The sequence below is a fragment of the Xiphophorus maculatus genome, chromosome 14, assembly GCF_002775205.1.
Source record: "Xiphophorus maculatus strain JP 163 A chromosome 14, X_maculatus-5.0-male, whole genome shotgun sequence".
Taxonomy (NCBI): Eukaryota; Metazoa; Chordata; class Actinopteri; order Cyprinodontiformes; family Poeciliidae; genus Xiphophorus; species Xiphophorus maculatus.
Window position 1 is genome coordinate 25,374,201 of NC_036456.1, and position 23,029 is coordinate 25,397,229.

The 23,029-nt window shown below is 37.5% G+C and overlaps 2 protein-coding genes across 2 annotated transcripts; one reads left to right on the plus strand and one right to left on the minus strand.

Annotated features, from left to right (window-relative positions):
* Positions 1 to 4,297: 4,297 nt before the first annotated feature.
* Positions 4,298 to 11,412, minus strand: LOC111610857. The gene is made up of 11 exons (XM_023345857.1): positions 11,293 to 11,412; positions 11,031 to 11,215; positions 10,541 to 10,681; positions 9,237 to 9,375; positions 8,968 to 9,145; positions 8,394 to 8,535; positions 7,601 to 7,744; positions 5,918 to 5,970; positions 5,710 to 5,789; positions 4,620 to 4,752; positions 4,298 to 4,538 (listed from the first exon to the last, which is right to left on the minus strand). Exons 1-10 carry the CDS (start codon positions 11,401 to 11,403, stop codon positions 4,648 to 4,650), a joined length of 1,278 nt encoding a protein of 425 aa, XP_023201625.1. The 5' UTR covers positions 11,404 to 11,412; the 3' UTR covers positions 4,298 to 4,538; positions 4,620 to 4,647.
* Positions 11,413 to 12,616: 1,204 nt separating this feature from the next.
* On the plus strand, positions 12,617 to 20,940 carry LOC111610905 (mucin-2-like). Its single transcript, XM_023345976.1, has 11 exons — positions 12,617 to 12,733; positions 12,832 to 13,007; positions 13,218 to 13,355; positions 13,835 to 13,967; positions 14,374 to 14,551; positions 14,738 to 14,879; positions 15,200 to 15,337; positions 16,330 to 16,388; positions 16,467 to 20,051; positions 20,373 to 20,449; positions 20,722 to 20,940. Exons 1-11 carry the CDS (start codon positions 12,626 to 12,628, stop codon positions 20,815 to 20,817), a joined length of 4,830 nt encoding a protein of 1,609 aa, XP_023201744.1. The 5' UTR covers positions 12,617 to 12,625; the 3' UTR covers positions 20,818 to 20,940.
* Positions 20,941 to 23,029: the final 2,089 nt, after the last annotated feature.

The window sequence follows — 23,029 nt, forward strand, 5'->3', positions numbered from 1 at the left end:
ATATTCTCAAAGATCAATAAACTTTAAATTCTGATGCACATTTAACACTGGAATACAAAGACATTTTTAAATAAAACAAATAAAATTATTTCTGAAGTTTCTGTAAACAAAATTGTTCCTCAAAAAAAAAAGCAACTTGTTGAGATTAAAATCCCAGACCGAAACTTTTATCATCCAGTTTTTGGTAGAAAAACGATAAACCGTACAAATGGATGCAACATTACTGAGTTTGTTTAAATTTATCATGTGATTAAATAAGTTCTAATAATTTTTCATTATAAATCTTAATCCCAATCTGATGGAGTCCAACAGCAAACCTTTAAACACCCAAACAAGCTTAAATATTTCAGTTTCATGTTTCAGGAAATTAGTTAATGTCACTTTTAAAACAGCCACCAGAAACTTTAATACTCAGCAGTTTGTGCTGAATTTTACTTCAGCATCAAGGTAGAAGAAAAAAGTTTTCTCAATTAATTTAATTCCTTTTTTGTTGTTGACATCATCAGCAAACAGAAAAATTTCCATCACCATGATTGACTTATTTAGCCGTTTTATTGTTTTTATTTCTCAGCAGCGCCCCCTGCTGTTTATTACAAAGGTTTCTGGTCTTTATGAAGAAATTTTACAAGTTCAAAAACTCAGGAAACTTCTATAAATGTGGATAAAAATGATTTGCGTTTAAATACAAATGAAATTAGCAGGTTAAATTGGGAATCATTTCTTATTTCAGTCGTTTAATTTTGTGTAAGTAAATTGATTAATCTGTCAAGTCTAGATGATTTAATAATACTTTCATGATAGGTCTATATTTATGCTGTATTTACAGATTCACATTAATGCTAAACACAAACAGGTGCAATTCAACATCCATGAAGAGCTTTTTTTTTCTACTTTTATTTTTATTTTTTATGACTTTTGCTCAGTCAGAATACGCTCACTCTACGTTTTCTGTTACAGAACTGAAGAGACTATTAATTACATATTTATCATTTCTAACTGTGATTATAAATGTTTACTTTTATGTAAGGGATGAAGTTGCCTTTCCACACAAAATAAAGTTTAAATTTCTGCTTAATTGATGAGAAGAGTTTGTCCTTTAGGGGTTCTGCTCATTTCATCCCTTTTCTTTTACCTGATTCCCACAAGATATTTCAGTGTTAATTTATCTGACTAAAACTAGTAACTAAAATATTTTGCCAACTTCTTTTTAAAGCTGCAAGTTGCTTTTAGGACAGCAACTTGCAGTTTTAGCTCCAATTTACTTCAATTTGAACTGATTCACCCACATTACCAAGTTAATAACGAGTGTTTCTATAGATTTTATTAAGATTTCTAGACTTAAACCAAAGATTTAGGTGTAATGAATTACATAGTTTGTGTTTTAAATGTCATAAAGAAGCTAATCAGTGTCTTAGAGCTCAGATAGCATTTCTAGCTAGAGCTAACTGATGTAGCTAAAGAGCATTTAAATATCCAGTATTTAAACTGTATTAGTGCAAATAACCAAACCAAAGATGGAAACCTAACAAAAAAATAGGATGTTATGTTTAAACAGGTTTATTTAATACAAATAAATATTAAGGACAGCAGTAGAGCAATTTCTGCAACTAGCCAAGCGGTGCTAGCCATCAGCTAGCTATTCAGTCATTTTTCATTTAGTAATAAAGCCCAGTGTCTGTTGTTGCTAGCCAACATTTGGGAAGTTTTAACCTGTTAAAGTATGACAATGTTTGTAATCATGTTAGAAAAATGTGGCAGAACACACAAAGGGTTCCTAAAAACTGAAATAGGTCATTTTGAAAATGAAAATGTTTCAAAACAAAGACACAAAGGCAACTTCATCCCGTTTGTGTTTTTATATAAATGTGTTTATAGGTATTTTGAATTGTGTGTCCGGCGTGGGTTCAGACACACAGGTGCTTTATTGGCTTATGAATTATTCTCAGTGTCACAAAAAGCATCACAAAAAGAGCTGCTAATTGAAAAGATGGAATAATAAAAAAAAATGTTTTCATTGAATTATGTTAATTTGATCACTTTAATTAGCCTCTACCAATAACACGCCACTCGGTGTAAAAATGTGGTGAATATATTGGAAAGAAATTATGAGAAACTTGGAGAGATTCACAATTTAACCAGGTTAATTTCTTTTAAAGCATGGTTCATATTACTTATTAGTTACAGTTTCATTATGCCAGAGTAAAACCAGATATTTGGTTAAAATACAAATCAAAATTAATCAGATCACGAAACTGGACCTGAAACAATTCCTCAGTTTAAGTTATTCTGAACAAAAATGAAACAAAACTTAAAAAACATAAAGACAGTGAACATTAGTTAACTGGAAGTAGGTTTAAAAAATACAAATTTGTATGTTTCCATTTATTTTCTAGCTAAAATGGATAAAATGTTTGATAAAACTGCAGATTTGATTTAATTGGTTGATAAAAATTACTGATTGTTTGCAAACATTTATTAAATCTCTTTAATACTGTGTTTTAAATAATTTCTTTAAAACACACTGACATTTGTAAAATGGTTTCTCCATTGGGGAAAGAAAAAAAACTCTCTGGGTTCAGTTGAACAGAAGCTGCTGTTCTGCTGGTAGTTTGTATGATGTTAACATGATTTCTGAAGGTTTCTCATAACTTCTGTCCGCTGTGGTAAATCCTGGTCCGGTTCTGGTTCTGTGTGTGAAGGTTCATGTTTTATACTGACTCGTTATGAAGGGAATCGTCAATGAGTCTCTGAGATATTTATTTTGATTTCTAACATTATCGTTTTGTAAAAAGGTTTGAAAGGGAAAGGAAACTCAAAGATTTATTATTTGAAGTTGAATTTATTTTAGTGAAGCACCTGAAAATATTTCAGACTCTTGTTTTTGTGTGTGTGTGTGTGTGTGTGTGTGTGTGTGTGTGTGTGTGTGTGTGTGTGTGTGTGTGTGTGTGTGTGTGTGTGTGTGTGCGTGCTATCAGGGTGCTGGTTTCCTTGGTTGTGATAAATGCAGTTGATCTGTTTTTCCGTTTTTATTTTATTTTATTAGGGTGCGCTTGTTTTGATTCATCTCAGCTCTCCATTACACTGCAAAAACTCAAAGTCTTACAAGTATATCGGATCTAGTTTCTACTGCAGATATATTAGTTTTGTCTTATTTCAAATGTACTGTAATTTCTTGATATTGATGGAAAAAGGTCCAGTACATTATTTCACTTATAATAAGGGAAAAATCTGCCTGTGGAACTATTACTTACTCTGAAGTTTTTATGAATTTGTTTACTTAAAACAAGATCATATTTCTTGCTGAAAAGTTATTTGTAAGTTAGTTTTATCTTATTTCAAGTGTACTGAGATATTTTGACTAAAAACTAAACAAATAGAGTTTGTTTTTGCAGTGTAGAGGGTAGTTTTAAGTCAATAATTCCTTAATATAGATTTTTTTTTTTTTAAAGTCCAAGATAATTTCACTTTTAACAAGACAATTGTCTCATGTTATAAGTGAAAAACTCTAATCAATATTAAGGAATTATTGACTTAGAACAAGTTTATATTTCTTGCTGAAAAGTTACTTATAAGCTTTGTCTTATTTTAAGAGTATTGAGACATTTGCAGTAGGTGATATTTTGTTTTTGCAGTGTCTAACACTAATTAAGATAAAAATCCAACACAGGTGAACAAAACAAGCGCACTCCAGCTAGCGTGAAGGAAGAAGCTAACAGTTAGCCGCCACCCAAACAGTTTTTTGGCTCATAAAACCTGTTTTTTTTTTTTTATTTAAACAAACCCAAAAGTGTCTAATCTAGAACTGTTGTCACACATTAAAACCCAGTAAAAAATGTTTTTATTTGGAAAACTCTGAGGGAAACATTTTACTGTGCAGTTTAGAAGAAGTAGCTCTGAAGCTGACAGAATGTCTTTTCTTAAATAGAGGTCAGCGTTTGTATGTTTCTCCTGCAACGGTTAGTTTTGAGTGAAAACCGAGTTTGATATCTTGTGGTTTCTTGTTGAACAAGTTTACAGCTGAACTCTGTTTGCTTTAAGATGTTGTTACAATCTTGATACCGTGACCGGTGTATTTCTTTTCTTCTTGACATGCTGCTCGTTAAAATCCAAATAAAACCGATGTCTTTTAATCTACTCTGCCTCAACTTGACGTGTCTGACCCACGGATTTATACACTTTAAATTTTGCTGATTTAAATACACAGAAAGTGACATGTTTCATATAATCTGGTTAGTTGAGAGAAAGGGAAAATAAGGCTGATGGAATATTAAAGTCTAACACAAGACAAGAGACAGACGATAGTCAAATGTTTTATTTTATTGAAATTACTTAAAGTTAGAGTGTCTGCCTAAACCTATTTAGTATGATTTATCAAAATCAAAGCGAAGCAGAAAAATATATGCAAACCTGAGTAGAATAAAAAAAAAATTACAGATATTGAATAAATGGATCAAAACTTAAGGCATAAATTGTGGATTAAATCGGTAAATATATTCAAATCAAGGATGAACCATATAAAAGCTGCAGCAGTAAAACTCCTGAAATGAGATCAGAAAGAGAAAGTTTGAGAAAATATGCAGGAAAATATATGTAAATAAAAAAAATAAAATCACATATACCTGCGTGGATACGTTGCACTTTCCATGATTAAACACCAGATGTCGCTGTTGCATTGGCTAGCATGCTGCTGCTTTTCAGAAGAAGCAGAGCGCTGTCAGATGGCAGCCCCATGCTCACCAGCTCATCTTTAATCTGGAAAATAATTTATTTATTTAAAAAAAAAATCTAAAATCTATCACTTTGTTCAAACTCAAAATGGTTTTGCTTTTGCCTTCAGATTAAACAAAAAATAATCTGCATAAACTTTGTTTTAACTTATTAAACGTAGCAAACATTGGCCCTAAGGATGTTAGACTCAATCTGAAAACGAAGAGATTAACAGATTATATAAATTTCTACGCAAAGTCCATCAAAGAACATGATGTTGGTTATTCAAGAAAGAGTAGCTCTACGTAATCATATTTTTACTCAAGTAAAAGTAAAAAGTATTTGGTAAAAAGGCGACTCAAGTCCTGAGTAACTAATCAAATTATCAATCATTTAATATTTAAAAATTACATCATCAGACAGACCAAAGCATAAAGTTAAATGGACATTTTGATATTTTATGTACAAAAGTGACAGTAATTCTGATAAGTAACTAAAAAAATAACAAAATCAGGCAAAAGAAAATTTTTCCAAATCAGTTTCTTTTAATAAAAAACGTATGAAACTTTAACAGAACTGCAGGTGTCTGTCTGGTGAATATTTGATAAAAACATGTTTGTTTTTCATTCACTGGGAAGAAAATCCAGAAGTTTTACTCAAGTAAGACCAGAAATACTTCATAATACAATTACTCAAGTACCGTGATCCTAAAAATGTATTTATTTATTTTTTTCAAAAAACTTACTTAAGTAAATGTAAATTTAACTGGCTACTACCCAACTCTGTTGGTAATAATTTCACCATCATTACAAATTAAAACTCTTTATCTGCATCTATGTGCCAAATTCGTATCGTATCGAATTCATTCGTTTGTTCGGCCACACAAAAATCAGTCCAAGTTCCAGGAACGGCCCCCGGGCCACCCTTTGGACACCCCTTATTGTAAGTGATAAGAAATGGGGAGAAGCAGCAACACTCTGTAGTTTCCAGCCAAAAACTCACCTTTTGCAGGACGACTTCGTTGACACTTCCTCCTTGTGACAATGAAGACAAAACCTTCATGTTCAATCGAACCACCATCCCTACAGGACAGCAGGTTCAGAGCAAGTCAGTGGAGATTTGAACCGGATCATGCGTTTAATAAACAAGCATAATTGAACCGAAAGTACTTGGACTGACAGATCAAGATGAGATCGAGGAGTTTACTCACCAAGCTCGACTTGCACAATGACGCATCGAAGCTCAGAGTGATACTTCGCTGAACTGTGACAAGAGAGAATTGATTCAATGAACTGCAGACCAGCGGTGTGCAAAGTGCACAAACAGTGTTTTTAAAGCTATAGCATCATTTCTAGTAGAAATATGTTAATGCACTTGAAATAAGACAAAACTATGTTAAAAGATATGGGAGCTTGTTTTAAGTAAACAATTTCTTAATTGTGAAGAAGAGGGACTAATTTTATTGGCAGATAAATCCACTTATAACAAGACGATTTCCCCATGTTACAAGTGAAATAATCTGCCAATGGATCTAATACTTTTTCATTAATATCAAGTAATTGTTTACATAAAACAAACTCCTGATAAGTTACTTTTGTCTTAATTCAACTGTGCTAAGATATTTGTGCTAGAAACTGGACAAAAATCCTTGATTGTGTGTTTATGTAGAGATGATATGCAGGTTTTATTGTTGAGAAGAATCACAGTAAGCTAATTTTTGCATTTTTAATTTAATGAATTTTGTGACCCTGCAGTAGTTTAAATTTGCTAGTTTTGGACACCACTGGTGTAGAGCACAGTTAACTTCTTTCAAAAAGCTGAATATAGATCTCTAGACTTTAAGTATTTGAGCCAACTATTAGAACAGGAAACCAAATAAACTATATATTGAACAAAGAACCATCGTTATGTTGCAGATCAGAACGTTACCTTTCCATTATCCCACTGCTTACCTGCCTTTCTTCCACCGAGCTCCAGAGATTAATACACACTTTTCTTGTGTCCCAACATGCTTGAAACAGGCAATAGTTGAATGTAGACCAGACTTCCTCAAACTGTGCACTGGTTATTTGACATAGCATGAGCTTAAAGTGCAACAGTTGGCTTATTGTGTTAAAGATAATAATGATAAGTGGCTTATCACCAAGTCATTCGAAAGAAAAGCTGAACATACCAGTGACAAAAACACAATGCCATCGGCAGACAGATCAGGAATGTTTATGTTAAGATTTGAGCGCTATGAGAAACTCTGAGAGTCTTTGACAGCCCAGCAGTCAGTTTTTATCTCAAACAGAGAAGTTCAAGTATTGTGACGTCTTGCTGGCCATAGCTGGAACAAGAAGCAGGAGATGGACGGATACAAAGCAGATCTTGCGATTTACCGGTATGTCTACGTTCCAACCCTGATCTGTAGTCAAAGGATCTAGATCACGGCCAAAAGAATGAGATTCTAGATAAAAGTGGCTGAAGTTAATTTCCTTCAGAAATCTACCAAACAAAACAGAACCGAGTTCAGTAACTAAACTATGTCTTCAGTGCAGGTTGGCATTCAAATCCTTTCAGTGTTTGTCCTGTTTTTGAGAAAACAAAAAAGCTGCCAAACAACCAATCAAACATCTGAGGAGGGCGGAGCCACTGAGAGTGAGAGCTGAGCACCGAAAGGGAAAAAAAGTGGAAACTTGCTCATTTGATGAAAGTTGGCTCTTTTTGCTCACTATAAAGAAAGGATTCTCAGATTTAGATAATTTATGGGCTTTTTTCCCTAAAAATAATATCCCTATTTATTGATTATTACATTTCACATATTTGGGGTTTGACTAATAATTTCTTGTGTTATTTATACATATTGTATATTTTAAAAAATCCAGCTGATACTTTATTAGAAGATACTCACTTCAGCGTTGCCTGGACAACGAAACAGATGGGGTGGCTCTCTCCTTCTTCATTAACTGATGGCGCCCATGTCAGAGTGAAGTTTCCAGATCCTGATGAATTCTTAACCACACCGGCCGGCCCGCTGAACAGCAGCTCAGAGATTCTTTAAAACAGAAAAGAAAACATACATTTCATAGAACAATGAGATCAATAAGTGAACTTATGATTACAGCAATACTATCAATCATATCAAACCTTTGATTCATATTTCTGAAGTTATTGTTAGTCAAAAACAAACTATTTTGTTTGGTTCTTTGTCTTGATTTAACCTTTATCTTATTGAAAACAATTGAAATAACTTTTTTTCTTGATGACACAGACCTGTGATATTCTAGAAACAGGTTGAATACTTAAGATTTAATAAACAAATTCAATGCAGTGAGGAATTTCAGATGGCATTTTCAATGAAACAGGGTGAAGCTAACACTAGGAACATTTTTTGTTTCAAAAGTACCAATAAAATGTGCCAAATATGTACCACCAATGCCTGTTGATGCATATTTTACACACACCAAAGACTAAATTGGAGGCACTTTACCATCTAGTGGTTAAAGTTATGCCACCTTTTTACTTGGCTAAATTAATATCTATGATAGGTTTGCTAATATTAAACTTCTACCAAATAGACATTAGTAATACTAAAACTTATAACTGGTAAAAGAATTTGTACAAAAGGTACAACTGGATTTTGCATGAAGTATTTAAGGTCAAGCCACATTTTGAATGGAGGAGATGTTTTGGTCTTCACTCACGTAGCATTAGCAGCCTCGGCAGCGATGCTAATTGTCAGGGGTTGATTCACGTTGGAGAGAAACGTGGCTCTGTGTTCTGGAGTTGGAGGAAGAAACTTTGGAAGAAACAATCCTTCTGTGCAGGATGGTACCACAGGGTCCACTGTAATGAAACAGAGAAGCACCTCAGTCAATGTAAAAAAAAAATAAAAAAATGCAGGTGATATAACCTAAAATCAATTTATTGGGCGGATCATCTTGAACTTCCCATCAAGGTAGTTCAAATGTTTTATCTTTTATCAAACTATTTGTGTTGGAAGTGTGAAGTTTTATTTCTCCACTTTGCTGAACATAATTTGCACTCAGCCTCATTTTGTCACCTTCGTTCACCTGGAAATGCCTCCATGCCGCCGGCATTGCTCCTCCTCTTCTACCCGGCTGGTTAAAGTCTTTTATAAATACAGTACAACTACACACACAGTATCGAACGATGTCGGCATCGGCTCATCCCTATTTAAAGTCACAGTACCGCCCAAACTGCTATGTCTGTGCGATGTTACAAGCTCTACTGAGAGTTTAAGATAGAAACTCTTACCACGTAAAACAAACTGGAGTGGTATTTTGCTGATTGCCTGACTGGTCGTTTTGGTTTCTTGAGCCCCATAAACACGAGTCAATGTAATAGTTTGCTGTGGGAAATCCTCCAGTACCAGCTGCACTGCGTACGGACCTTCACTGGTGCTATTGGTGCTGTTGAAGGAGAGAGTGCAGGACTGCACAGAAAACCATTGGTTTAGTCAGAGGAAGCATTTCATGCTGCATAAACCTGCATAGAGGTGGAAGGTTTTACTGCTTGTCACTCACTGATGTCAGGTTTAGGACAGATGGAGGAGCACAAGGGTTACATTCATACAACGAATCAGATCCAAATCTGCATTTCACGTTGTCTCCATCAGGGTCAAACGCCATCAAGTTGAAATCTCTTTGACAGTTTGAAGGAACCCTGAAAGACAAAAGTTACTGGCTGTTGTCTTCACTCAACGTTTCATTCTCATCCCAGCTTTTGTTTTTCAGCGTTGAACTGGAACACAAACGTCTTTATGTCTCGCTGAACCTGTCACCCTTCTGGTTTTCTCAAAGTTTCTGCCTTTCTGACGCTCTGTTCACGTTACCCTTATTTCTGACAAGTTCTGACTGTTTTATTTTATTTAGGTGTTATCCATCTTTGTCTGTCTTCAAACTCACGCATTTTCATCGTCGGAACAAAAGCACATTTTTGGCAGTTATCCTCAATAAGATCAAAACATCTCAAATTCCAATCAACTGACGGATCTTTGTGGTTGTTGTTAGTCGACTAACAGGTTCTTCAAGGAAGCTTCTGTTGAACTTTGGGATAAACAGTAAACATATTTTAAGAGTTTGTTACGTATACTGCTCTTTCTTTTTTTAGTTATTCTCAGTTATCTCTGTAAACTTGATCCAAAAAAATGTACACTGCAAAAACGAAAAGTCCTACCAAGTATTGTTGGTCTAGTTTCTAGTAAAAATATCTCACTACACTTAAAATAAGACAAAACTAACTTACAAGTTACTTTTCAGCAAGACATAGGAGCATGTTTCCAGTAAATAATTCCTTAAAATTGATAAAGAAGTACTAATTAGATTGACAGATTATCATTACAAAACATTTTTCCCTTGTTATAATTAAATAATCTCCCAATTGAACTAGAACTTTTTCATCAATATTAAGGATTTACTTGCTTAAAACAAGCTCCTATTTCTTGCTGAAAAGATACTTGTAAGTTAATTTATGAATTTCTAGGCAAGGCCCATGTGAACTTAACTGTCTTTTTTAATGTTAATATAACCAGTAAGCACTGGGTAGACTTCCTGTGAACCTGTAATGTGGGAATCTGAACCACAATAACTATTCAGGTGCAGAACATGACATGAACTGGGACATCAACGCAGCAATCATGGAGTAAAACATGCTAAAAACATGCAGCAACTTCAGCTTAGGAGGCAAATCCAGAGAAAATTTAGATAACTGGAACAGAAATGATCTTAGCAGCTACGTATTTTAAGTGTATTAGGATATTTACTCTAGAAACTCCAACAAAAATACTTGGTAATATTTATTGTTTTTGGAGTGCAGTGAAGATGCGTACCTCACAGCTGGAATGATGGTGCTCTGAGGGGAAATGTTTGGCTTTTTGGTATCCGATCGTATTCCCAGTTCCACAAAAGTCAAAGCTCTCCAAGCCACAACGTTATTTTGGGTATAATATATCCAGTCGCCACCCGCAAGCCTTTAGTGGAAAAAGAAACTCATATAAAACAAATATGGTAATAAGGCTGTTTCTGAGTCTTGAAAATGATCATATAGCTTTTATAAAAAAGTAGTTTAATGTTCTTGTGCTTTTTCTGACAAACAATTTGTTGTTCCAGACAGAAGTTGATCACAAAAAAGTCTGTTTACTGCTAGAAAAGTAACTAAAATGTATTTTTTGACTAAAGAAAATGACAGAAAAACCAAAACCAATCAATAACAACACTATAACTCAAAATATTTCACTTTATGACATGAACAATTTACCCCCAAGATGTAGGTAAATGTTAAAAGCAACTGCAATGCGTGTTTTTTAAAAGCGCCCTTACACAAGCTGGGCTAAATAGTATGGATAAATAACTGTAGTCATCGTTCCTTCTCGCTGACACCATTCACCGCTGGGCTCCATGTCGATCTTCTGCAGTGTGGGAGTCAGGCTCCCACAGTAACCACTGCAGTACCAGTAGTCATAGTGGCTGCAGGAGGTGAAGCCCAGCTTGTAGCGTAAACTCACCTGCAGAGTTAGAGGCAAAAATGTTCAAATAAACACAACCCCACCTGTAGATGCTAATAAATGGAGTTATTAGGTACCGTTACGGATCCATCTTTATGAACTTGCTTTGGGTAGTAGGTCATCATTGTGCCCAAAAAGTGAGAGGCGTGTGTGCCGCTGAGCAACAGCAGCAGCACCAAGCGCAGCATCTTGACTGTTGGAGGTCAAGAGGAAGAATGTCAAATTAAAGGAACAACTCAGACACCTCGTCTTCTGCCACGCCTTTCTCAGCGACAATCAGGTTGGACAAGATGTTTGTCTTCTTTTATCTGCTCTGATAAAAGTAGACGTACATCTTTTATCATTTTTGGACATATATCTTTTATCACCAGCTTTTACACTCAGGTGAAGCTCCCCAAACATCTGCCCCCCGTGGTTCCCTCTTTCCTTGGTTTGGTCCGAAGTTACTGGACGACAGTAACGTTAGACTGTCTTGCAGTCCAAAGTGTTTTTGTCTCTCTTGATGGCAAAAACATGTTTGTTTTCCTTTCGAATTCGATCACTGCAACCTTTGGAAGAAGCGTCATCTCTGAGTTCTGAGATCGGTTTTACCCGGCAGACGTCACAGAGAGCAATGAAGAGATACTTTATGGTTCTCCACCCAGAAAGGAGCTTTCGCTTTGAGCCACATACCATCCGCAGCACAATGCTCTGCTACAAACACAGCAGAGAACTGAATCAGTCGTAACAAAATGCTCCACCATTTCACTGTGGTTCTGATATCAACCAACAAACCTTTTTTAAATTTGTCTTGTGTCCATGAATGTGCATCTTTCTGCCTAGACTCGTTTGTATGGAAGCTTCCCAGCAGATAAATGTTTTCCTTAAGTTTATTTTTTGCTTTTTTTCAAACTTTTTTACTAGATTTTTGTAGGTTTACAAACACATTCACATAACAATAGCAACCACACACAAAGTTTTTATTTTAATTGGACCTTTTTGATAGAGTTTATTAAATATATCAATGTGTTTTAATCGGGTGAAGTGTATGGGGGGGGCTCTTAAAGAGACAGAGGCCCAATTTCAGAGTGCTTTTAATGGACACTATTAAATATCAATAAGCTGGACATTTTTATTAAAGAACCTGGTTAAGTTTTTGTTTTGAATTTTGTTCACAGACAAACTCTTAATGAATTTCTGTTTCTAAACAACATGTTTGTGACCTTTGCATCTGGACATTTTCTATTTCCTCTTATGAATATTATCTCTGGCTTTCAGAAATTTTCCCCAAACCAGGTAACATCCTGGTCCGTCATGCAAATCCAGACCAGGACATTTTCCATGAATGGACCAGAGGTTGTCTGGTGAAGTTTAACTGCATTTGCCTCTGAAAACTTTAGTTTTTGATCTGGAGGCTTTAACTCTGTCAACATGTTGCCGTCTGTGTTGCTGCTGCTGTTAATCAGCGGAGCTCAGGCTGCTTATTATGGTGCAGTCTTTACCTACGCCGTTGGAAACCTTCCGCCAGGTGGATATCCAGTAAGTTGAGCTTCCTTATTAATACTGTATTATATTTTATTCTGGTAAAAAAACAAAAAACAAGATGTGTTTACGAACTCTTCACTGTGAATCCACAGGCAGTCAAAGACTTTAAGGCGAGCTTCAGCTCATGTGAAGAGTTCGACTCTCGGGTTTGTTATGGAGACTGTAGTGGGATGCCAGTTTATCCAGTCGATGAAATCAGAGGTGAATGGTGTCAGAAGGGATACACTTGGAGTTACTACCCTTCATATCTGGGTGTAAACAATGGAGAGTAAGTCTACTTCAGCATTAAATGGAAACGTATTTTATTATGTTCGTATTATTGTAACCAAGAACAGTGTTTCCTAAACTCCTGCAGGACAGATCCATCAGTTGGGCTGATTAGGTTATAATCAGATGGTAGAAAATATCTAGTTTTGTCTGTTTTTAGAGAGAGAGAGCGTTACATGCTTACATTGCAGAACTGTATCATCCACTGTAGGTTTGATGCTACAAACTGGATAGGAAACAGAAATGGGATTGAAACGTCAAAAGCAGTTTTGCACTTTGACTATAGAAAACGTTCTGACATCAACAAACCAAACTCATCACCCCAAACCGCCATCATCCCCATGTTCAGGTAATTCTGGTTGTCATTTTTAATTTCATTAAAAACAGACCTTTTAATTGACAGCAGAGTATTTAGATGACTGTTGTTTATGTTTTGTTTCATAATCATTACAGATGAAACTCTGTGAATCCGTCATACTGAACCAGAGACCAGAGTTACACGAAGCTACAGATTGTTATCGTCATAAAAAATTAACAGTTGTTCCTATTTCTTTTAAAACAAAATCAGTTAGATGAGTTCACTCTGACCCAAAATTCATTTTGGTTCAAAGTGAACATTAATCAACTTAAAACAAGTGATTGGATAAATCAGTGTTACATAAATTTAACTAAATTTGTTCTGTAGAGACAGCTCACTATGAAACTAAAACATAAAATGATGAAAAACAAAATATTCTGGGGGAAATAACCTTTTATTTTTAAAAATAATCAAACAAACACATGAGAGGACTGGATGTAACTTATGTTCTGTGTTTCTTTTTCTCTCAGAGTTCCTTCAAACTGCCACAGAAACATCAACTTGTCGGTCTCTGACCCAGATGGAGACGACGTTCGATGCAGATATGCAGCTGATCCAGAGTGTTTCACCTGCACACCTCCACCTGTCCTCAACGTTTCATCAGTGAGCATCAAATGTTGACATTAAAGAAACCAGGTTTTCTTATTTTTTTATTACATGTGACCATTGAGTGAGTTAGAAAGAGTTCACCCCTCTGGGACGCATTACTTAACTTTTTAAAACTCTCATGAAGCTGGAAAACCTGAGAGCAAAGTGGTTTTCTTAAGTCAAAATGAAAATATTAGTTAGATATATTAGTAATATTAGTTTGAGGCGTCTTGAACCTGTCGAGCATCTGTCTAAAAGTAAAATATATTTGTTTCTCTGTTTCATTATCTGTTGAATGATCCCACTGGAACCTGACATGTTTTGTTGAATCTTATTTATAGTAAAATCACAATAAATAAATGTAAGTATTTAAATTCAGTTTTAATTTGGACCCTTTTCTCCTCCTCTCTGTTCTCTCCAGTCTTGTTCTCTGTCATTCAGTCCCACTAACAGCAGCGCTGAAGGTCCGTATGCGGTTCAGATGGTGGTGGAGGATTTTCCCAGACACAACGTCACTCTGACTGATAGCTTTGGTGTTCAGTCGGTGAAAACTACCAGCGCTGCCATCAGCAGAATCCCTGTCCAGTTTGTTTTCAGAGGTAAAACTGCATCATTTGATTCACCTAAAGTACATGAAGGAATGCGAAAACAAAATTTAACCACAGCGAGAAATATCTGGTTAGATTAAATACTCTCCCTCCGGCATCATGTTGTTTGATTTAATAACCAAACCGACCAGTTCCTTTCAGCTTGAATTAATTTGTTTCTTTGTTATTTTCTTCCAGTGGATCCTGCAGCTCCGTCCTGCACAGAAGGTGAATATCTGCCCAGGTTTCTGCCTCCAACTCCTGAACATGGAGCTCAGATCCTCACCAACTTTAACCAGGCTCTGAAAATCAGCATCAGAGCAGAAGCAACCCAGGCTGAGTGAGTGATCAATACAGGAACTTCATAACATTAACTTTTCAGACAGAATAGAAGCTAATCTGATGTATTAAATAACCCCAATCCATTTAAGTAACATTGATGCTTCAAAAATAAAATGAAATAGCAAAAGATTTTTGGGTAAATTTTCTCTAAGCCTAAAATTATTGTTAAAAAAAACCTATAAAACTACAGGAATTGTCCAAACATTACTGATGTTATTGAAAACATGCTGCCAATGGCAACACAAACGGTTGTTTTTGCATGTAGAGACGCTTTGGAAATATCAGTGCAACAAACTGTTTATTTCCTGTTTATTAAAGGATCTCTGAGCTCCTGTTCAGCGGACCGCCCCGTTTAGCCAAGAGTTCATCTGGATCAGGAAACTTCACCCTGACATGGACACCACCTGCCAGTGACGGAGGACTGAAACAAACTATCTGCTTTGTTGTCCAGGCAAAGTTAGGGCTTTATCTTATTAATGCAAGGGAAAAAAGCTTAAATTATGAATTTAGCTCTGTGCTGCTTATTGAAATAAAGCTGGTTCACAGCAAAGGCTTTGCAGTACATGAGCCCTGTTAGGTCTAGCTGAGGGTTCATCTCAGTCTTTGCATGTTTGGCACCAAAACCAATGAGAATCTATGTGGTTTGCATGAAAATGAAGGATAATTCTGACCCATCTGCTCATTTAAACTTTAGAAACACTGAGTGCAGAGACACCGAGACATAAAGTTATGAGCTGGCTGGAAATGTTGTGGTTTTCTCTCAAACTGGTCCAAGACTGGAACCTTGAGGAACTTCAGAAATAATTTTAGTTCACCCAGTTCAACCATTAAAACTGGTAAAATTTAATGGTGCTACTGTGTGCTACTATGGGTCTGAACCATTTTGGATAAACACTGAAGCATGCAAATGAATTGGAAACACTCCTTGTTATGTTCTGGATCCAAACATAAGGGGAAAAAAACTCATCTAACCAGTTTCTGATACACACAAGGAGAGAAAAAATTCAAATGAGTAAACAAATTAGTACCTATTTTATAACGTTGCATTTACTGTAGGAAATAACAAATGTTAAAACAAACAGTTTTAATTAAAACATGGAAGTCTCATGTGCTCATGCTGTTTACCAGCAGTTAAAAAAAACTTATGCTGAAGGTTTCATGTCTTAGATGCAACTTATTTTGACTCCTAAAGATTAAAACTTACATCCAGCAGCAGTTTAACACGTCACCTGGATTCCAGCTTTTGCACAAATTTAGATGCTGAAGCCAAGATTTTACATTTTGATCACAACAGAATCATAACTGTGTTGAGCTAAAATCTTGTATCTCTAGCAAAGATTTTTGCACTGTATTGATTTTGTTGAAGTTGTTGTTTTAAGACTTAAACTGAAACGATTAGTTGTTTTAATAATTTTCCATCTAAGCTGTTGCTCTAATTACCTCCCCAGTTCCTCCGGCTCTGTGTACCAGTCTGACCTTCGATGCGTCTTTGTGACGACTGGAAACAGTGAGTGGAAATCAGTTTGGTCTTTAGGAGGAATTCAATTTGACTTTTCCTTAATGATAACATGCTGCTCTGTTACAGCGCCTGTTCCCCCTCCAACTACGGCTGCACCCACATCACCACCACCACCCAGTTATAGACTCATGTCTAGTTTAACAACCCAACCTTCAGTTACCCCTCCACCAACAACAACTACACTCACAACTACAACCAGCCAACTCACCACAACTACATCTCCACCACCAACAACTACACTCACAACTACAACTACATCTCCACCAACTGCAACTTCGGTCACAACTACAACCAGCCAACCCACCACAACTACATCTCCACCACCAACAACTACACTCACAACTACAACTACACCTCCACCAACTGCAACTTCGGTCACAACTACAACCAGCCAACCCACCACAACTACATCTCCACCACCAACAACTACACTCACAACTACAACTACATCTCCACCAACTACAACTACAACCAGCCAACTCACCACAAACCACCACAACTACACCTCCACCTACTACATCTACGACTATGCTGACTCCTACTACCAGTCTACTCCACCAACTGCACCCCCAATTACAACCAGCCAAACCACCACATCTCCACCAACTACAACTCTCACAACTGCAACTACACTCACAACTACAACTACACCAACTGCAACTTTGGTCACAACTACAACCAGCCAACCCACCACAACTACATCTCCACCACCAACAACTACACTCACAACTACAACTACAACTACACCTCCACCACCAACAACTACACTCACAACTACACTCACAACTACACCTCCACCAACTGCAACTTCGGTCACAACTACAACCAGCCAACCCACCACAACTACATCTCCACCACCAACAACTACACTCACAACTACAACTAGACCTCCACCACCAACAACTACACTCACAACTACACCTCCACCTCCACCAACTGCAACTTCGGTCTCAACTACAACCAGCCAACCCACCACAACTACATCTCCACCACCAACAACTACACTCACAACTACAACTACATCTCCACCACCAACAACTACACTCACAACTACAACTACACCTCCACCAACTGCAACTTCAGTCACAACTACAACCAGCCAACCCACCACAACTACATCTCCACCACCAACGACTACACTCACAACTACACCTCCACCAACTGCAACTTCGGTCACAACTACAACCAGCCAACCCACCACAACTACATCTCCACCACCAACAACTACACTCACAACTACAACTAGACCTCCACCACCAACAACTACACTCACAACTACAACTACATCTCCACCACCAACAACTACACTCACAATTACAACTACACCTCCACCAACTGCAACTTCAGTCACAACTACAACCAGCCAACCCACCACAACTACATCTCCACCACCAACAACTACACTCACAACTACAACTACATCTCCACCAACTACAACTACAACCAGCCAACTCACCACAAACCACCACAACTACACCTCCACCTACTACATCTACGACTATGCTGACTCCTACTACCAGTCTACTCCACCAACTGCACCCCCAATTACAACCAGCCAAACCACCACATCTCCACCAACTACAACTCTCACAACTGCAACTACACTCACAACTACAACTACACCAACTGCAACTTCGGTCACAACTACAACCAGCCAACCCACCACAACTACATCTCCACCACCAACAACTACACTCACAACTACAACTACAACTACACCTCCACCACCAACAACTACACTCACAACTACACCTCCACCAACTGCAACTTCGGTCACAACTACAACCAGCCAAACCACCACAACTACATCTCCACCACCAACAACTACACTCACAACTACAACTAGACCTCCACCACCAACAACTACACTCACAACTACAACTACACCTCCACCACCAACAACTACACTCACAACTACAACCAGCCAACCCACCACAACTACATCTCCACCACCAACGACTACACTCACAACTACACCTCCACCAACTGCAACTTCGGTCACAACTACAACCAGCCAACCCACCACAACTACATCTCCACCACCAACAACTACACTCACAACTACAACTAGACCTCCACCACCAACAACTACACTCACAACTACAACTACATCTCCACCACCAACAACTACACTCACAATTACAACTACACCTCCACCAACTGCAACTTCGGTCACAACTACAACCAGCCAACCCACCACAACTACATCTCCACCACCAACAACTACACTCACAACTACAACTACATCTCCACCAACTACAACTACAACCAGCCAACTCACCACAAACCACCACAACTACACCTCCACCTACTACATCTACGACTATGCTGACTCCTACTACCAGTCTACTCCACCAACTGCACCCCCAATTACAACCAGCCAAACCACCACATCTCCACCAACTACAACTCTCACAACTGCAACTACACTCACAACTACAACTACACCAACTGCAACTTCGGTCACAACTACAACCAGCCAACCCACCACAACTACATCTCCACCACCAACAACTACACTCACAACTACAACTACAACTACACCTCCACCACCAACAACTACACTCACAACTACACCTCCACCAACTGCAACTTCGGTCACAACTACAACCAGCCAAACCACCACAACTACATCTCCACCACCAACAACTACACTCACAACTACAACTAGACCTCCACCACCAACAACTACACTCACAACTACAACTACGCCTCCACCAACTGCAACTTCGGTCACAACTACAACCAGCCAACCCACCACAACTAGATCTCCACCACCAACAACTACACTCACAACTACAACTACATCTCCACCACCAACAACTACACTCACAACTACAACTACACCTCCACCAACTGCAACTTCGGTCTCAACTACAACCAGCCAACCCACCACAACTACATCTCCAACACCAACGACTACACTCACAACTACACCTCCACCAACTGCAACTTCGGTCACAACTACAACCAGCCAACCCACCACAACTACATCTCCACCACCAACAACTACACTCACAACTACAACTAGACCTCCACCACCAACAACTACACTCACAACTACACCTCCACCTCCACCAACTGCAACATCGGTCTCAACTACAACCAGCCAACCCACCACAACTAGATCTCCACCACCAACAACTACACTCACAACTACAACTACATCTCCACCACCAACAACTACACTCACAACTACAACTACACCTCCACCAACTGCAACTTCGGTCACAACTACAACCAGCCAAACCACCACATCTCCACCAACTACAACTCTCACAACTGCAACTACACCAACTGCAACTTCGGTCACAACTACAACCAGCCAACCCACCACAACTACACCTCCACCACCAACAACTACAACTACACCTCCACCAACTGCAACTTCGGTCACAACTACAACTACACCTCCACCACCAACGACTACACTCACAACTACAACTACACCTCCACCAACTGCAACTTCGGTCACAACTACAACCAGCCAACTCACCACAAACCACCACAACTACACCTCCACCTACTACATCTACGACTATGCTCACTCCTACTACCAGTCTACTCCACCAACTACAACCAGCCAAACCACAACAACAACTACACTTCCTGGAACCTCCATCACAACCTCAGCGCTGGACGCAGGACCATGTAAGTTGACTTTAGAGAGCATCACCAAACCTGGTAAATGTAGACTGTTTCATGAAGCCTTTTATTATCAAATATGTCCTTTGGACACCCAAAAATGTGTTTTGAAATTGTGTAAAAAGATGTACAAAGTAGCCACTATTCATAGTTCAGATTCAAATATTATTTAGATGCATGACATTTTCTTTTTTACTTTCATGAATGTGATTAATTTCAACCTGCTGCTCCGTCCACAGTTACAGCTCCTGTTGCCCCTCCGGTTACATCTGCACCCCTGAGTTAATTATCCTGGTGAATAGTAATGTTGACTCTCTGTGCTTCTAGATTATGTTTTGGCTCTAAATGCAAAGATCTCCACCACACTGTCAATGGAGACTGACTCTGGAACCATCATAAACCTGGTCAGTAACCTCCTTCACGTTAATATTAATGACAACAGTTTCATTCTGGTCCAACAGGTTCCGCTGTTTCTGCAATAAACTGTTTTGTTTTTATCTTGTGGATTGATTTCTTGTACTTGAATAGTAAAAATATTACTCTATCTTAAGAAATTTGTAAGTGTATAACCCATTTAGCCCAAAGCACCAAATCTCAACTTTGATTTTTAGCATGAAAATGTACTTTAGTTTTGTTCTGTGTGGCTTATTGTTTATATAATGTGTTTTTTCTTCAGATCGAAGATGAGCTGATAAGACAAGGACTGCCGTCAGACATAATGGTGGAGCTGCTCAGCAGTGGAGCAGTAAAATTTACAACAGTCGCCCCCTAGTGGCTAAACATGAGAATGAATTTGATCTTGAAACGTGACTTTATATTTCTCGTTTTTCTTTAATCTCTCATCTGCATCATGGAGTTATAGTTATTTGAATCAATGAAAATGAAAGTTTATAATTCTTTTTGTTGAATGTGAACAAAGACTGTAAAGCTAGAATACTCTGATAGAAATTGTTCACCAATAGATGCAAGCAATAAAATGTCCTTTGGCCTAATAATAACATCATGTCTTTTAAAATTTAAGGGACAGTTTTTGGATAAATAAATGGTATAATGAAAGGACATCCTTAAAGATCTATAACATTTCACACTGTAACTTGAAAACATGGTATCCAATTTCCAAAATAAATAAACAAAACAACAGAAACAACAAATAAAATGATTTATAAAGTCTCTAAACAAACTTGTCCTTCAAAAAAAGGGTTAGTTGAGACAAAAACACCAGACTGGAGACTTTTGTTATGCAGTTTTTGGTAGAAAAAAGAGAAAAAATCATGCAAGTGGAAAGGAATTTGTTTTAATTGATCATGTGATTAATTGATTTATTGCTTATTGCAACAAGTTTATTCAGGCATTTCACTAAAATGCACCCTGGATGCTTTCTAGTAGAGACTTTCTGGTTGGAGAACCCAGTGGAATAAATTAATATTAGATAAATTAGGAAATTAATTTTTTTATTTTGTATACGGTAGCAGTAACTGTGCATGTCAACTTAAAATTTAATATTTGTAGATTCTGAAGCAGAAAACTGCTTGACAATTGATCCAATGGTTGCACATTTTATTAACCATTCAGACTAACAATTCAATACAGACACAACCAAAACCATCAGATGGCAGTATAACCCAGTGAAAATAACTCAAAACAGTCCAAATAGTTGGGTGTATTTTTTCTTTCTTTTCTTTTACAGAAAGTTTCTGTCATGTTTATGTTTTAAAGTTTAAGTAGGGATTGAAAGCCCATGTTCAGCCTGTTTTGTCTCTGGCATTTTGCACACACACGTTTATGGTGTATTTTTTGGATCCACCAGAAGAAAACAATATAAAACTTCAGATATCTTACAAATGAGATATTAAGATACACGTAAAAGCCGTACAAAAACCTTATTTGTATCAGAAAGTCTTTTAGTATTCAAAGTGCAAAAGAACAATTTCCCCATGTCCCTAGGGGCCAGCATCGTTAATGAACAACTCAGACACCTTCCTTTCTGCCCCAACTTTTTTTAAATTGATATTTCTCATGACACAGTGTCAGTGAATACTCCATCATAGCAAGACATTTGTATTTTTTGATGTCCTCTGTTTGCATGTTTGTTTAAATTCGCCATTGTTTATGGCTCCAAGGTGCCAAATGTGTCCCCAAGTACCTGAACCCCCTGGTTTCCTCTTTCCTTAACTAGGTTAGGTTGCATGCTGTGAAATCTGTCTTGATGACACAAACATGTTTGGTTTCCTGTCAGATTCCATCACTGCAAACCTTTTTAAAATGTCAGCTGTAGTAGAACAGCTTCACAAGACGCCACAGAAAACAATGAAGACGAAAGTGCAGCGCAGTCTATGTACTCCGCCCGTAACAGAGCTTTCAGTCGGTGCCAAATACCATCTTTAGGCTAAATAAAGGACTCACTATATTTGTGTTCTCTTCTGTAAAACTGACTTTAAAAATATTTTGACTGCAGCCTCATTTATCTGGCCGACATCTGCATGAATTACTTGTATTTTCATGACTGTCTACTAAGCGTAGCTGTTGGTGTGACCTTTACTCTGTTGCTTTGCAACACACAGACTGATGATTGTAAGAAGCTGCAGGAAAGATTGTGTTGCTGAGATACAATCAGTATCCAATCAGAAGCGTATCGCTGTCAAAGAGCACAATAATTATATTGTGTATATTGTAAATATTTTACTCCTGTTTGTAAATCAAACTTTATTTGTGAACGTCACTTCTCCAAGGAAACCAACTGGAATAGGATATCAGACTGCAGGAGAAAGCTGGTCAAGTTCAAATGTATTGAATCTCTACAGGCTGCATTTACATTGACAACACGAGCGTAGGAGTTTTGTGTTAAAGACATTTACTTTCTAATGCGTTTTGGCACTGACAGTGGAGAAAAATGTCACACATAAACCATACAAAGAAAACGTTCTGAAAGCATGTACAGAAAGTTACTAACCCTGGTGTTCCTCCCAACTTCAGTTCTACACTTT

Coding starts and splice junctions, on each gene's coding strand:
- LOC111610857 (XM_023345857.1), bottom strand. CDS start 11,403: ATGCTGCGCTTGGTGCTGCTGCTGTTGCTCAGCGGCACACACGCCTCT. Junction 9,376..10,540: donor ACCATCATTCCAGCTGTGAG/GTACGCATCTTC, acceptor TTTGTCTTTCAG/GGTTCCTTCAAACTGTCAAA. Junction 8,536..8,967: donor ACTCCAGTTTGTTTTACGTG/GTAAGAGTTTCT, acceptor GTTTCATTACAG/TGGACCCTGTGGTACCATCC.
- LOC111610905 (XM_023345976.1), top strand. CDS start 12,626: ATGTTGCCGTCTGTGTTGCTGCTGCTGTTAATCAGCGGAGCTCAGGCT. Junction 12,734..12,831: donor TTCCGCCAGGTGGATATCCA/GTAAGTTGAGCT, acceptor GTGAATCCACAG/GCAGTCAAAGACTTTAAGGC. Junction 20,052..20,372: donor AGCGCTGGACGCAGGACCAT/GTAAGTTGACTT, acceptor CTGTGCTTCTAG/ATTATGTTTTGGCTCTAAAT.